At 41.4% G+C, this 16041-nt stretch overlaps 1 protein-coding gene and 1 pseudogene across 4 annotated transcripts in view; one reads left to right on the top strand and one right to left on the bottom strand.

The window, feature by feature from the left end:
• The window catches only part of OGT (O-linked N-acetylglucosamine (GlcNAc) transferase), a 34931-nt gene extending 28589 nt beyond the window's left edge, over positions 1 to 6342 (bottom strand). For 3 of the 4 annotated variants that reach the window (XR_006816828.1, XM_045994895.1, XM_045994898.1), the window contains exons 1-3: positions 6105 to 6342; positions 3104 to 3284; positions 2000 to 2243 (exon numbers count right to left, since the gene is read on the bottom strand). Coding sequence is in view for 3 of the 4 variants with exons in the window: in XM_045994895.1 (XP_045850851.1) it covers positions 2000 to 2243; positions 3104 to 3284; positions 6105 to 6141 (462 nt within the window). In the remaining variant the exon portion in view is untranslated. The remainder of the gene's footprint in view (positions 1 to 1999; positions 2244 to 3103; positions 3285 to 6104) is intronic. The other variant, XM_045994897.1, reaches the window with a different exon arrangement.
• A 2956-nt stretch (positions 6343 to 9298) lies between these two features.
• Positions 9299 to 10523, top strand: LOC123934662 (annotated as a pseudogene).
• Positions 10524 to 16041: the final 5518 nt, after the last annotated feature.

The raw sequence follows: 16041 nt of genomic DNA, 5'->3' as shown, positions 1-16041 counted from the left end.
ATGACTGCCCTGCTACACATGTAAACAACTGAAAACCTGAGCCAAGGGGATCAGAGTTCAAGATGTGGAGCCATAGCTATATAAGAGGGCAAGAGTGAGTTTATACTCAATCAACAAGAGAAGGGCGGAACCAACCCTGATTAATAAAGGGTAAGAACTTACTGTGAAAAGTAGTGCACAAGCGAACTCTGAGCCCTGGCTCTGAAGAACAGGGTCCAAGCCCCAGTGGCAGTACATACAGGGCTCCCCCCATAATTTCCTGTGGAAACTAGCTAGATAATACTGCAATAAAAATCACAAAAAGCCACGCAAATCTACATATCCTTTCAGAATACTCAATGCATGTAAGAAGTTAGTTTCACTGACTACCTCCAAGAAGAGTAACTGGGAGACTTTTCACTGTATCCATACAAAAAGCAATGAAAAAATAATAAATATTAAACTCTTAAAATTAACTGGAAAAATAATCATTAACAGATGTCACGATGAAAAATGATTTCAGATCTTTTGCACAAACTACTAAATTAAACTGCAGTTTCCAAACCTGTAAAATAGGGATTAAGGGATAGTAGGATACGATCAATGGTTTTCAAACTGTACTCAACAGCTGCCTTGAGCAATGGGTGGCCTCTGGGCACATCATCCCTTTTTTAATCTTTTATGTCTTCTCTCTTCTGTGTTTACTTTCAAGATATTCAAGCTCAAAAGAAATTAACAAAGAAAAAACAGAAAAAAACCTCACTCTTAAATACAGAGAACGAAGTGGTGGCTGCCAAGGTGGAGGTAGGTGGGTGGAATAGGAGAAAGGGATTAAGATACACTTAGAGTGAGGAGCACTGAGTACTGTATAGAATTGCTGAGTCACTATACTGTACACCTTAAACTAATATAACACTGTATGTTAATTTTATGTGAATTTTTTTAAAAAGTTAACAAGAGGAAAAAAATTATATTCAGGCTCAGGTTTTAATATCTTACTTCTCCATTACTGGCTGTGTGATCCCTAGAAAGTTACAGGACCACTGACTCTCCTGACTCTTTTAACTGGTAAAACTGGCAATAATACTATCTACTTCAAAGGATCATAAGCATTAATTAAGAAGACCAATATCTGAACAACTGGCACAGTATTTGAGCACATAGCGGATTTTCAATGAATGGTAGCTAACATAATTACTTATTAACCACTTCCAGTCTTGTTGCAAAACTAAATGTGGACCACCTAGCTTGGTTATGTACTCTTCATTTTTTCTGGAGACCTACACTCCTTCTATCATTACCTCTTAAGTTTATATCTATCTGTAGTTCTTTCTTAACTGCATCAAAAGTTCTGAGGGCCAGTCTTACTTTTTTTTAATCAATCTTTCAGAGACCCTAACTCAATGTGAACTTAATGTCTGCCAGCTGGGCCTCACTTGTTCGCCAGAGAACATCGGCAATTTAGCCCCCAAAATTTAAAAACGAATCAAAAACCTGGTTTGGATGTCATTGCCTCAATTCTACCACTTGTAATCATGTTGAATGAAAACAGAATAAGCTACTGAGGAACACATCTCACAGCCTAGTTTTCATGTCACTGACCCAAACGGTGGCATCCTGTTATAACTATTTCCTATTACAGATTAAGGCCCTTCATCCAGTATGCCTTGAAAATCAATTAACTGTTACAAATACCTATCAGAACATATCCAAATGTAATCAAAACAACCCCCCCAAAATGTCATATGTTCTGCATTTTTACAGTCATTATAAAAATAGGTATAGAACTTCTTGCAATAAGGGTAATTTTTATGCTTTTTAAATGTAACTTGCTAGATAAAACTAATTTTTTAAAACATAATGCAGATCCGGTCCAAGCAATTTCACCATTTTAAGTCAGCAAACATTTCTAAACTCTTAACTTCATTCCACCCAAAAACCTATTTAATGTCTGAAGTAGCAGGCTGTTTCCCTGTGGGCTTTTGTAAAGGGAAATAATAACCATTAAAATGTTACTCACAGGATTGTACTGAAGAGCAGAGACGTAAGCTTGTACTGCCCCTTCCATGTCACCTGCTGCTACCAATGCAGCTGCCAGGTTAATATAACCATCGATGAAATCTGGTTTGAGACGCAGTGCGTGCCGGTAGTGCTCAATTGCTTCCTGCAACTGCCCTCTTTCCTTGTACACGTTCCCCAAATTCGAATAGGCTTCTGCCAGAAGGGGGTTCTGTTTAATTGCCAGAGTGCTAAAGTGAGCAGATCTGGAAAAAGCGAAAGGTGTTGATACATGGGTATGTGTGTCACAGAGAGAAGGTATGGCTCACACGCAACTCAGTTTCTGAAGCTCCTGTGCTATTACTGCTGACTGTGTAACAAGACAGTATCTTTTAACTATTGTACGATAAGCAATATTTTGGAAATCAAAGTTTTCCAAAAGTAGAGGTATCCCCGATTTCAAGTTGGAATCCTTTTTCCTTATGAGATAAAATTCTTACTAGTCTTATCAAACAGCCACATTGTAAAGACATGAACACTAAGATCAAGAATGAAAATGCTATGTGCATGACCCTCACTTTCCATTTGTTGATTAAAATGTAATGACACTGATCTTTTAATGTCTAAATAAGCCAGAATGGCAATTAAAAGGGTAAGACAGATTCTTCCCTTTTGATTAATTCAACTGATGAGCTAAAAGTAGCATATCATAACGATTTGTGCATTTGCAACTTGAACCACATATGCACCTCCTACCACAGCAACATACACCATCATTTCTGAGCATTTCCATTCCTCAAACTGACACAGCTTATAAAGGTGACACAGGATGCTCAGACGGAATAAATTATTCTTAGTATACCTGAACAGAGTTAAGAAGGCAGATGTAGGTGGGAAAATCTAGAAAAGGTCCCTAGTCATACTGAGAATATAAACACCACCACGAAAGAAAGGAGAAAAACTGGCAGCTGGGCATGTCCCAAGTGGGCAAAAGAGCAGATGTGCGTTGGTGGCTTAGTTGAAACCCAGTACTGGAAAAATTTCAAGTTCAAATATTTAAGTATCATTTTTTTAAGCTCAGCACCCAGAGGCAGCAATCACCAGCAGGTACCCCCACATCTCCTACCTGTCCAGCCTTCGACACTGGAAGTGTATAGATGAAAGTAATAAAAGCACACCAGTATTGTCTGGCTCTTGTCTCCAGAGCTGCATGCAGTGTCTCTCAGCTGCCTCAAAATCTCCTGCCTGATATTCTCGATGTGCCAACTCAGCTAACCCTTGGAAGGAAAGCATACGTTTCGTTGGTTCTGGAGAATCATCAAAACATTTGAGGGAAGGAGGGGGGAAAACAAAAAGTTAGAAATGCAAACAAAAAAAATGTAAAAATATGGTATATTAAACTCAAAGATGAAAACGCTTGAAACTATGTAAAGCACTAGAGTGTTCTGCACTAATTTATACCTCCAAGTTAACATCAGGTGCAGAATTGGCATTTTTAGAATTCACCATTAACTTTTCTTTCCCAGACCAGATAGAAACATTTACTTCCAAATAAGATTACATTTTATGAACAAAAATACTTTGTACTTTTAAATCATAAGTCAGAGGTAGCATCTAAAGAGTCACCAAACATTATTCCCTGCACCTTAGTTAACATACAGAAACAAAATATACAGCATGATTTCCAAGGTCACAAAGATTTAATGTCAGAACCACCTACTGGAAACTTAATAAACACTCTGTCCCATGTTTCAAGTTGCATTTGTGGGGGGTGGGATACTGGTAACACTCTCTCTTCAACTGACTGGGAGCACCACATGTGTTTTTAACTCTTGAAATTACAAGAATGTATTGGTAGTTTCTCTACTTCGTTTTTTATTAAGGGATACACTTGAAACCAGCATCCGAAGGGGAAAACGTTAAAAGCCAAGGTGCTATTTTTAAAACAGCTGATAAACAACATGAATTAGTCTCTCAGGAGCCAAAATATTTAAAGGGGTCATCAAACGTTTTAAGACCCAAGACTATATTGCTCCTCTATTATCCCAATTCACAATAGAGACCAAATTAGCTAAATCCCACCCACACTGGTTTAAGACTAGCATTTTCCAAGAGCTCTGACACTGACTAAAGGATTAAGACATTGCAAAAAACCCTACATAAACCAAGCAGTTACCTACAACTGCAATGATTTTTAGGAAGAATGGGGAAATGCTGAAATATAAGACCATTCAATAAAGTGGGGCAGAATGAGTAACAAATGAAAGCACTTTGCTCTGTGTAAGTGACTTAATTCAGATACATAAAGGGTACAGCTAAAGTCCAGAGAGGGGGAGAGAAACCACCACAGACTGCCTAAGTCTCAATTGTAAACACTTCCTTAAACAATGATACATTACTAGGAATTTGATCATGGCACTTTCATTAGGAGGTTGGAATGGGAAACCATGTACAAATTAATTACTTCAATTCTACCAAGGTCACAGTGACAAGCTCAAATTTGAGCCTTGTACCCCAACCCTTAGAGCTGGCAAGTGATCCGTATACTCAGGAAAGCCAAGTAAATTTCCTGACAGAACGTAAAGCTGACCACTACACAATAGCAGAGACCTGCATCCAAATCTGGGTAAGGTGGTTATCTCAAGAAGAACTAGTGAATTAATGACATTTTAGACAAGTCTCTCGAACTTCCTAGCCCCTCATTTCAACACACTATCAACTTTCAAAGCCCCTTTATCTGCTAATATTAACACTTGAAATGACAACTTCCTCAAAGTAACACAGAAAAGGGCAAGCTCATACAGACTCTTACATCTTTTAAAATCCCTGGAAGGAAGGGGAACACTGATCACTAGATCCCACTGCCCACAATCTCACGGATTAAGATCAACGGAGGATTCTCCTATTACTTCCTGCACAATGTCCAAAAATAATAAAACCCTTGACACATCTCAACTGAGAAACAACAAAAAAATAACCTCGTGGGAAACCTTAGAACCGCAGCCCAGTTTCCCCCCCTTCCGCCCCAAATAGCCTCAATATGGAAAGGCAGCTGAAGGACACTCCTATAATTTGGTCCTTATTTTTAGTACCGAATGCTCTCGACTGAATTGTCTAAAAGGGCAACCGCCTTGCACTTGTGCAGCTACACTCCAGTTGCTTTACAAACTCTTCAAGCAAGGATGAAAACTTAAAAAAAAATACACACCCTATGAATAAAGAGACACTAAGCTAAAGAATGGGAATGGAAGACCCAGAGGCGCCCGCGGAGGAATACAGGGAGAAAGTAACACAAAGCAGGAATTCGGCGGGCAGGGTGGTCAACGCCAAAGCACCCGCACCAGGGTGGTTTCTCCCCGAGGGTAGGAAGTGGACCGCAGGGCTGGCCACCTCGCGAAGGGAAGGGTGTGGTTCCCCGCGGGAGGGGAGGGAAAACGGGATCGGAAATCTAGGCTGGGGGCAGCGGGTGGAATTGGGCGATGGCAACAGGAACCCCTGGAAATTTCCAATCTAAACCGGGGCCGCTCGACCGAAACACTACCAAAAAGGCGCTGCCCAGCGGGGTGCTGCTCAGTAGCCCCTCTTCTCGAGGTTACTTACAGCACACCAAGGAGCTTTTGCTTGTCCTCGGGTGATGCAAAGTGAGGACATGATTACATTGGAATGGCACCCCCGCCCTAGATTGACAGAGAAGAACCAAATCTGGCTAAGGGGAAAGGGCTGGAGTGGAGGACAGACGGGGAGGGTGGGCTGAATTCAGGGAGAAAACGACTGCGAAGGAGAGTGAAAGGGCAGGGATTCCAATGCAGTCCATTCCGAGACGTTCTAAGCGCGCACGTGTGGTAGAGGCGTCCCAAGAGAGTCAGCAACTAGAAAATTGATGGGGTTAAAAAAGCAAAAAAAAAAAAAAAAAAAAAAAAAATGGAAGCAGAAAGCAAGCAAGAAAAGAGGAAATGTTCGAGGAGCGGACAGCGGAAAACCCGAACAGATGCCGGTAGACGACAAAAAGCTCAGCAATGCCACTGATGTAATGGGGATGGCTAGGGGGAAGGAAGGGAGTGATGAAAGGTCGAGGACGGCGCGAGACCCCGACGGGGCGTCTGCCAAGGTAGAACGGACACCGGTACCTGTGCTGTCGGCCACGTTGCCCACGGAAGACGCCATCTGGAGCTTCTTGAAGGAGAACGAGAGGAGGGTAATTGACCCGCTGCCGCCACTACTGGCAAGAATGTTTCTAGAGGTAGTAAGAAGCGAGCGGCAGCCGTACCAGTGTTTTGGCAGGCTTAAACGGCGGCAGCAGTTACAGGCTTCGAACCTTAGGAACTCTGGTTGGCCATCTACCTCTCACGGTCTTGAAATGGCGGCGACGGCTCCTCGGCCGAAACAACACGGGCCGGAACTACTTTCTGTTACAATCAAGTACCAGCGCGGAAGTAGCGCGGTAACCAGCGCTACCGACAAAATGACTATAATCAAAGTCGCGAGCTCTTCTGTAACCTTCCGCCCAGGGCCCATTGCGACAAACACGATTGTGTCGAGAGCGCATGCGAGCAACCCTGTCAACCCTACTCGCGCTTAGGGCACCGGCTGGGGCAGGAGCAGCCAAGTTTTTCAATAGCGAAGCGGAGGGTTAAAAAGAAATCCGTCTACACGACGGCTACATTTTTGTCGGAGTTGTGCGGTCTGTTACCTAGCCGGTAGTGGAGGGTTTTGGTACCAATGCCAGAGGCGTCTAAAAAATTCCATCAACTTTATTCGTGTAAAAATTGATAGTTACAAGGTTGATGGATCAATCTGAGCAAGTGAATTTAAAGGTTTCTATTTCAAAGACTGAGCTGTTATTCAAAACGATGGCGGAGAAGGTTATAATTGGAACGAGTCTCAATTCTGATTCCACCCACTGATCTCAGCACTTTTGATGAAAGACATTGATACTCTCACTGGGCCGAATGAACCCGAACATCTCAGATCGCAGGCATACAGTTCGAAATTTCAAAATCGTTTTGGTGTGCAGCATAGTTCTGCCCACGGTCTTCGGGCAAATGCTTCATAACTCGGGGACATGCTGAGAGTTTGCATTCCAAAGGCAACCATAAAAATGTTAAAGATGATTCATATTCGTCAAAATTCTTGACTCTCTTTTGAATTGTAACTTCACTTCCCCCAGATAGCTTTGCAAATCCTAACAATCGATGATTACATTTAGCTCAAGGCAGCTCAACAATGATAGATGAATTCACTTGCCATCTACCTAAAACCACACATCCAGACTGAGTCTGAATCACTTCCATTTCCCTGAACAAACCAACCCTTATAATCGTCCTGTAGTTTCAAGTCCATTGTTCAGATACTTTGTAACATTGGTAGGATTTGAGTTACCTTGTCACATCAGCAAGACATTTTTATAAGCCCATGGAGGCAACAAGTTGGATCTCTCAGAGCTTTTTTATTTCAAAAAGTCATCCTTGATCTAAGAAAACAGGTCAGTGAATTTCTCCAAAATGTTTCTACTGCCTTGTCATTTGACCACATTAAAAAAAAAAAAAAACCCTAAGCCCTCAAGTTCTGCTTCAATTTCTTCAGCACAGTTCACAAATTATTAATTATGAATATGAGTGCAGAGAAAATTCATGCTGATAATTTCTTCCATCACATCTGATGATTAATAGTCACATGCAATGAAAAAGACCAAGTTCAATCCACAGATTCTCTCCGGAAATTGGGCACCAACCTCTTCTCTCAGATTGGTTTAACTGGGAAAAGGTTTTCTCCCCGTTCTCATTACAGGTGCCCCATTTGTGGTAAATAAACTCAGCTTTTCAGCTTTTAGAACAGACTTCTCAGATTCCACTGGCAGATGTTTAGGCCTCGCTGATTAGCGGGTGCTAGCTAATTAAGTAAAACTCTTTTTGTTATTCAATGTCAGGTCATGTTTCCTGTGAGGCAGGCTAGGCTATTGGGCTTATCCCTACTTGTGGTCTAAGTTTCCTTATCCCGAGAGAGAAGAGTCAGAGGATATTATGATACATTTTGCTGCTGTGAGAGGCTGGATGGTGAGGCTCACAGTGCTTCAATCAGGAAAAATCCCAGCTGAAGTCTCAAGAACCCGCTCCAGGTACCTTCCGGGCATAGCACCTGGAAGGTTTCGTCTGAAGGACTCAGTAATGGGAAAAACACACCGTCTTTGGCCAGTCAAGTAAACATTTCCTAGCACATCCCTTTGTGCAAGGCACGGTGGGGGACACGGAAATCGGCAGAAGATCTTCGCCCCCAGGGAACTTGAAGCCCATAAGCCACTGGAGCATATAACAAGAGTATTAGGTGCTAGAATACGTGAAGGTCTATAACTATCTGGAGAGAGAACAATCTCTTCAGGCTGGAGGCCTGACCTGGGCATGGAAGAGGGTGCTTTTGTGTATCTCGTTCACCCTGATTTCTGGCTATTTTTTCCCTCCCTTTCAGGGACAGCGAGTCTAAATTCAGAATCGTCTGAAATAAATCAGCCCCGTTTTCCACCCGAACCCCAAACTTTGCCTGCGTGCTAACATCGCTAATGGCATATTCGGGTTTTGTTACCGTGCAGCAAATTGCCACCAGTTTCGCGGCTTCCAACCGCACGCATTTCGCAGCCCTTGCTCCGGCTTTGGCCGAGCGAGCGGGAGTCACGCTCTGGCCGCCGCCGCCGCGACCCGCCGCGCTGCTGCCGCTGGAAAATGACTCCAAGGGTTAAACGAAGCTGGAGAAACACACGTGGATGGATGCCGCACCGCTGGGTTCTCCGGATGTTCGGGAATAACATTCCAGAGAGGGACTGAGCCCTCCGGGGTTAGAGAACGCGTCATCACGAAGAAAAGTAGCCTTAAAACCTTCCAGAAAACTTTGAACCTGAATAACTGTAAGCATCCCTAAGCCAGTGTTTGGAAACCACGATTCCTTGTTTGGTAGCTGCTAAGGGAGAGATCTGACCGGCTGTGCTATCAACAGTGGAGATGAAAAAGATGGAAAAAATAGATCAAAGAGTCAAAGCTTAATGGGCACATGAAAAAAGCTGCTTTCTGCAGAACAAAGGCAGAAAGACAAGGGGAGCACACCCTCTGGGAGCTCCGCCAGATGAGGATAACTTTTCCTCTCCTCAGCACCTAGAGTCTTGAAAGATGTGAGAGCTCAGAGACCAATGAGGTCCACTTCCCTTAGCAATCATGACTATAGTCCTGCCCTGTGGCCTCTGGACCCACGAATGCTGAAGAGAGGTGTATCAAAATGGAGAAGGCGAGAGTCACGTCTTTGGTTCCTTCCTCCAGTCCAAGTCCAGCACGGAAGGATGTTTGAAAAGATTTTCAGTCTTCAGCCCGGCACTGTGTGCCAAGAGCAAGGTAATTCATAAAGGAGCTCGGAATCCCAGAATGGAGACTTGCAACGTCACCTCAATGAACACGTGTCTGTAGTTAGTGGACATACACCTCAATACTGCATTTGGTATTCTGGATCCTTCCAATGGAAGTTTCAGCAGTGCCTTCTAAAGTGTGTGGGGGAGGGACGGGGGAAGCTTTCTCTGAAAGTGGAAGTCAGGTAGACCAGGGCCCTACAGTCATTGCCCCCAGGGATCTTTGGGGATCAGTCTGTGAATGGCTTGCTGACACCATAGTCATCATCACATTGCAGAGTCCAAGAACAGACATGATGATGTCCCCCCACGCTCACCATTGCTGACTCCGGGGCAAAATAATCAAATCCAAAGGAACTTCAGTGGACTCAGGGGCACAGATGTCCTTGTGTCTAAAATTATGAGCTATTGGGGTGCCTGGGGGGCTCAGTCGGTTAAGCATCTGCCTTCTGCTCGGGTCATGATCCCAGGGTCCTGGGTTCGAGCCCCATGTCGGCAGGGGGGGTCCCTACTCAGTGGGAAGTCTGCTTTTGTTTCTCCCTCTGCTGCTCCCCCCACCAGTGTGCTCTCCCTCTCTCTCAAAGAAATTTTTTAAAAATCCTTAAAAAAATAAAATAAAATTATGTGCTATCATTTGAATTTTGATCCCGACTCTGCTCCTGGGGTTGCAAGAGATTTTATGACTCATGAAAAGTAGTGGTGTTATGGTTGTGACAAGCCTTATAAAGATGATACTGGGAACCAGTCACATGCTGGGAGGCAGAAGGAAATCTAGTAAATGTGCCAGATGGTTCTTTTCTTGTTCTGGATAGCTCTGATGACTGTTATCTTTTAAGCAGGAGCTTTTGCTCCCATGGTAAAAACACTTCACGCAAGAACTGGGCACTCAAACCATAGGTTTCGCTTTGAGGAACAACCAGATGTGGATAGACAATTCCTAATCTAATTAAACATTCAACCAGGGACTCTAAAAACAGAGCTTTGTGTTATTCAGGGCCTTCGTTGCCTAAATCTGCAATTCACGCGGTCAGACTTACCAGTTGAGTATCATGATTTCATGCAGGTGCTTTCTTTGTAATACCTGTCTCGTTTTATTATGTTTCTGTATACCAGAAGAGACTTAATTCAAAACCTGCCTTTGCCAAACAAAATGAAGGATTAGTGACAAGAGCTGCATTCATGAAAATGAGGAGAACCCTGCATCCTGCACTTTGAGTTCGAGGAAAAAAAAATGAAATCCAGTTTGCAAACTTGCATTGCTATTAAAACCTCTGCTGCGACAACTCTCAGAGTTTTTGATGAAAAGAGTAACCAATTTGTTTAGGGGTGGGGAAGGGTCAGCGAGGTGTCCTGAGTTTGCTTTTGGTTCTTTAAAATGGAAAGTCTTGAGGTTTTAGAAGTGTGAATTATCTTCCATCATGGACAAAAAAAAATCACCATGTGAATTAGCAGATTTTCCTTAATGGACGACCCCACACCATCCTGCACTGCTGTCCACTGTGATTTCTATGCATTGAGAGCACATTGCACGTGTATTCAACCTACAGTAAAGCTGAATGAAAGTTTTGGGTTGAAAATTGTTTTCTCCTTAAATGGCCTATTTTCAAAAGATAGTGTGAAAGAGATATATTCATGTGATAAAATGCAGAATTTACATACACTGAAAATGATTTTTAATCTCATAGTTTAGAAAGATTTAGAATTGTGAATTAACACTCTTTTCTCAATTATTTTTTAGATTGTGCTAATTTTCTGGTTGTGAAAAGTTGAATTTTTCCATTGCCTTCATTTTCATCTAGTCATTTGTATATTTTTAAATGACCTTACATTTAAAAAAATCTTAAATGTATGCCACCAATTTAGAAATTGTTGCCTTTTCTGCCATTAAACTCTGATACAAATTGGCATAACATATAAAGAACCATGGAACTAGAACTATTATTAAAGAAATACACAATGTTAGATTTCCTATGATAGAATTTTCTTGTGTTACTTTCCTTTGCCAAATATTTTCTCTTAATTTCTTCAGCTGAGTCAACAATTTCTTGGATGGAACCTGACTGTACAACTCATTTTCATAAACAGATTAGATGCTTTTACAACAGTAAGCTTTATATCAAGTTTTTAATTGATTTAGATATAAGGGAAACACTGTATTGCAGTTGGATTCATATTTTTCATTAATGTACTCACTAGTAAAATGTGCTAGATTTGACCCCTGCCCCCACCAAACACTCTAGTTCAAAATATGTGGAAAATGTGAAGCATTGTAAGAAATATACTGGGGTGCCTGCATGGCTCAGTGGGTTAAAGCCTCTGCCTTCGGCTTGGGTCATAATCTCAGGGCCCTGGGACCGAGCCCCGCATCGGGATCTCTGCTCAGCAGGGACCTGCTTCCTCCTCTCTCTCTCTCTGCCTGCCTCTCTGCCTACTTGTGATCTGTATCTGTCAAATAAATAAATACAATTTTAAAAAATAAGAAAAATACTAAAGCCATATTAGATATATGGAAGTCTTATTGCCTACCGTATACAGTGCTGTTTTTAAAAAGTTTTTTGTTTGTTTCTTTTTAATTTAGCTAAGTCTTGGCTAATTTGGAATCATTAGTTAATCATTTTACTTCTGATTCAGTATGGGGGCTATCCCTAATATTTTTTAGTTATTTTGAAACGCAGAATGTTTACTCATTGCACAATGCTATAATACAGTGTTCTGAGATAACCCAGTGCAGAACATGTTTCCAGTTACACAGTCTTAAAGATAGATATGTTTGTCTATCTTTAGATGTGTTTATCTATCTATATGTTTATCTATCTATAGACAGAAATGTTTCTAAGATGAAAGATGTAATTCTAGATGTTTCTCCCTTTATCACTTACTTTTCTCTGTCTTCATGTGAACACAAGAGTAGAAGTCTTTTTTTTTTTTTAAAGATTTTATTTATTTATTTGACACAGAGAGGTCACAAGTAGGCAGAGAGGCAGGCAGAGAGAGAGGAAGGGAAGCAGGCTCCATGCTGAGCAGAGAGCCCGATGTGGGGCTCGATCCCAGGACCCTGGGATCATGACCCGAGCCGAAGGCAGAGGCTTTAACCCACTGAGCCACCCAGGCGCCCCGAAGTCTTTTTTTTTTTTTTAAAGATTTTATTTATTTGACAGACAGAAATCACAAGTAGGCAGAGAGGCAGGCACAGAGAGAGGGGGAGGCAGGCTCCCCGCCGAGCAGAGAGCCCGATGCGGGGCTCCATCCCAGGACCCCGGGATCATGACCGGAGCCGAAGGCAGAGGCTTTAACCCACTGAGCCACCCAGGCACCCCAGGAGTAGAAGTCTTAAATCAATCCCGTGACTTTGTCATTCAAATGTATCTGTCCCCACTTTTTTCTCTTTTTTTGTGTTCTTGAAGTCGGAATTGAGGTATTACCAAGGAAAGGCACAAAGCCATAAAAGCATGGTACTGTGTGTTTTGACTAAAAGGGGAAAGGGTTAATTAATTTTGGTGGAGCGCTGAATGTACCTTGTTAGGGAGGCTCCTTTTTCATTTTCTGATATATTTTCACCTAATAACATGGAACATGGGATGTTGTAATAATATAATTTAAGGTTTCACTGCAAACTATTTGAATTACAAATTATTATGAAGTTGTAAACTTGTCAAATTAATGTAAGACATTTGAAACTACTTTTTTTTTGCAAAGCCACTTATTATTTTTAAATAAAATAAAATTTTCAACAAGTTACTAGCTGATAGGATCCAACAGTACACTGAAAGGATTATTCACCACGACCAAGTGGGATTTCTTTCTGGGCTGGGCAACTAATCAACATGATACACCCCAATAATAAAAGAAAGGACAAGAACCATATGATCCTCTCAATAGATTCAGAAGAAGCATTTGACAAAATGCAGCATCGTTTCTTGATCAAAACCCTCCACAATGTGGGGATAGAGGGAACATCCCTCAACATCATAAGGCCATATACAAAAGACCCACAGCGAACATTGTCCCCAACAGGGGAAAAACTGAGAGCTTTTCCCTAAGGTCAGGAACACGACAGGGATGCCCACTCTCACCAGGGTTGTTTAGCATGGGACTGGAAGTCCTAGCTTCAGCAATCAGACAACAACAACAACAAAATATATCCAAATTGGCAAAGAAGTCAGACTTTGATTCTTCACAGACCACCTAATACTCTTTGTGGAAAAGACTCCGAAAGACTCCACCCCGAAATTGCTAGAACTCATACAGCAGTTCAGCAAAGTTGCAGGATACAGAATCAACCCACCGAAGACTGTTGCAAAGTGACCTATTTTTAAACAACATTTTGAAGTCCAGTTGACAATGTTACATTAGTTTCAGACATAGAACACAGTGCTTCAACAAAACTATACATTGTGCTATGCTCACGACAACTGTAGCAAATATCCTTCACCACAGGGTGCCATGCCAATACCCACTGACTCTATTCCCCATGCTATACCTTTCATCCACCCCACTTCCTCATTCCGGAGGGGAAAGACTGTACCTCCCATGCCCCTTCACCCTTTTGGCTCTTCCTCCCACCCCCTTTCCCTTCTGGCAACCACCAGTTTGTTCTCTGTATTTATGACTCTGTTGGTGCTGTTTTTGTTCGTTCATTTATTTTGTTGGCTTTTGTTTTTATTTTTTTAAAGATTTTTAAAATTTATTTGACAGAGAGAGACACAGCGAGAGAGGGAACACAAGCAGGGGGAGCGGGAGAGGGGGAAGCAGGCTTCCTGCCAAGCAGGGAGCCCGATACGAGGCTCGATCTCAGGACCCTGGGATCACCACCTCAACCGAAGGCAGCTGCTTAATGACTGAGCCACCCAGGCACTCCTGGCTTTTGTTTTTAGATTCCACATATTAGTGAAATCATACGGTATTTGTCTTTCTCTGCATGACTTGTTTCATTTACCATAATATCCTCTAGGGCCATCCATGTTGTCACAAATGGCAAGATCTCCTTTTTGTGGCTGAGTACTATTCCTTTATATATATTATATATAACATATGTATTCATAAATTGCATATTATACATAATTATATAATTATATAATAAATACATATGATTTAATATAAATTAATTTATATGTGATATAGAAAATAATATAAATTATATAATTATATAATATACAATATATAAACATACATATTATGTATGTATTATATGTATGTCACACCTTCTAGATCCATTCATCTATCAGTGGACACTTAACATAGAGAACAAACTGATGGTTACCATATGGGAAGGGGATGGGGGATGAGCGATTGGTGATAGAGTTTAAGGAATGTATTTGTCGTGACGAACCCCGGATGACGTATGGAAGTTTTGAATTGTTATATCGTACACCGGAAACTAATGTAATACTGTATGTTAACTATACTGGAATTAATTTTTTTTATTTTAAAAGATGGACACTTGGGTTGCTTCCATATCTTGGTTATTGTAAATAATGCTGCAATAAATTACACACGGATGCATATATCTTTTCAAATTAAGTGTTTTTGCTTTCTTTAGGCAAATACCCAGTAATGGAATTACTGGATCATGCGGTATTTCTGTTTTTTGAAATATTTTAAGGTTTATTTATTCATTTGAGAGAGAGAGAAAGAGTGCGAGCAGGAGGAGGAGGAGAGGGAGAGAGAGAGAGAAGCAGACTCCCCACTGTGCAGAGAGCCCGATGTGGGGCTCCATCTCATGACCCAAGATCATGACCTGAGCCGAAATCAAGAGACATGCTCAATTGACTGAGCCACCCAGGCACCCCTCTATTTTTAATTTTTGAGGAACCTCCATACTGTTTTCCAGAGTGGCTGCACCAGTTTACATTCCCACTGACAGTACACAAGGGTTCCCCTTTCTCCACATCCTTGCCAACACTGGTTATTTCTTGTCATTTTGATTTTAGCCCTTCTAACCAGTGTAAACTGATATCTTATTGTGGTTTTGATTTGCGTTTCCCGGATGATGAGTGATGTTGAGCATCTTTTCATGTGTCTGTTCACCATCTGAATGTTTGTACCATCCTCATTGGAAAAGGACTTATTCAGGTCCTTAAACAACTTAAAATATATCTAGGATGAGGTAAAAGTCTTTGTGCATTTATATTCGATGGCAGGTATTGTCAGAGAGGCACTGTATATTAATAAAAACTATTACAATAACTTCATGTTTCTAGAAGCAATGGCATGTATTATTTGTGATATCATGGTACTCAAAAGTCTTTGGACTTGCCCTGAACCTCATTTCATCACGTGTTCATAGCCCGGTTCTCAGGTTCTCCTCATGTGATACCGCGTATATAAAATCTAGCTATTTAGCGTTAAGTTAAAATTATTCTGATTTTCATGTAAATGTTTTATTTTTTTATCTAAGTGTTTCAGATTTTTTATTTTGTGTCCTTTTGGGGAGGACAAATGTTAATACTGTTCTATTTCAGAAGCCAATTTTTATGTGTCTTTGGATACCCATAATATACAGTATGGTAAAGAAAGGTGCTGTTATTTTGCAATGATGTGGATAGAACTAGAGGATGTTATGCCAAGTGAAATAAGTCAATCAGAGAAAGACAATTATCCTATGATCTCACTCATATGTGGGGTTTAAGAAACAAAACAGAGGATCTTAGGGGAAGAGAGGGAAAAATAAAGCAAGACAA

This window comes from Meles meles, chromosome X (genome assembly GCF_922984935.1).
Source record: "Meles meles chromosome X, mMelMel3.1 paternal haplotype, whole genome shotgun sequence".
NCBI lineage: Eukaryota > Metazoa > Chordata > Mammalia > Carnivora > Mustelidae > Meles > Meles meles.
The sequence above is the reverse complement of the archived record's forward strand: the minus strand, read 5'-3'. Positions and strand labels throughout refer to the sequence as shown.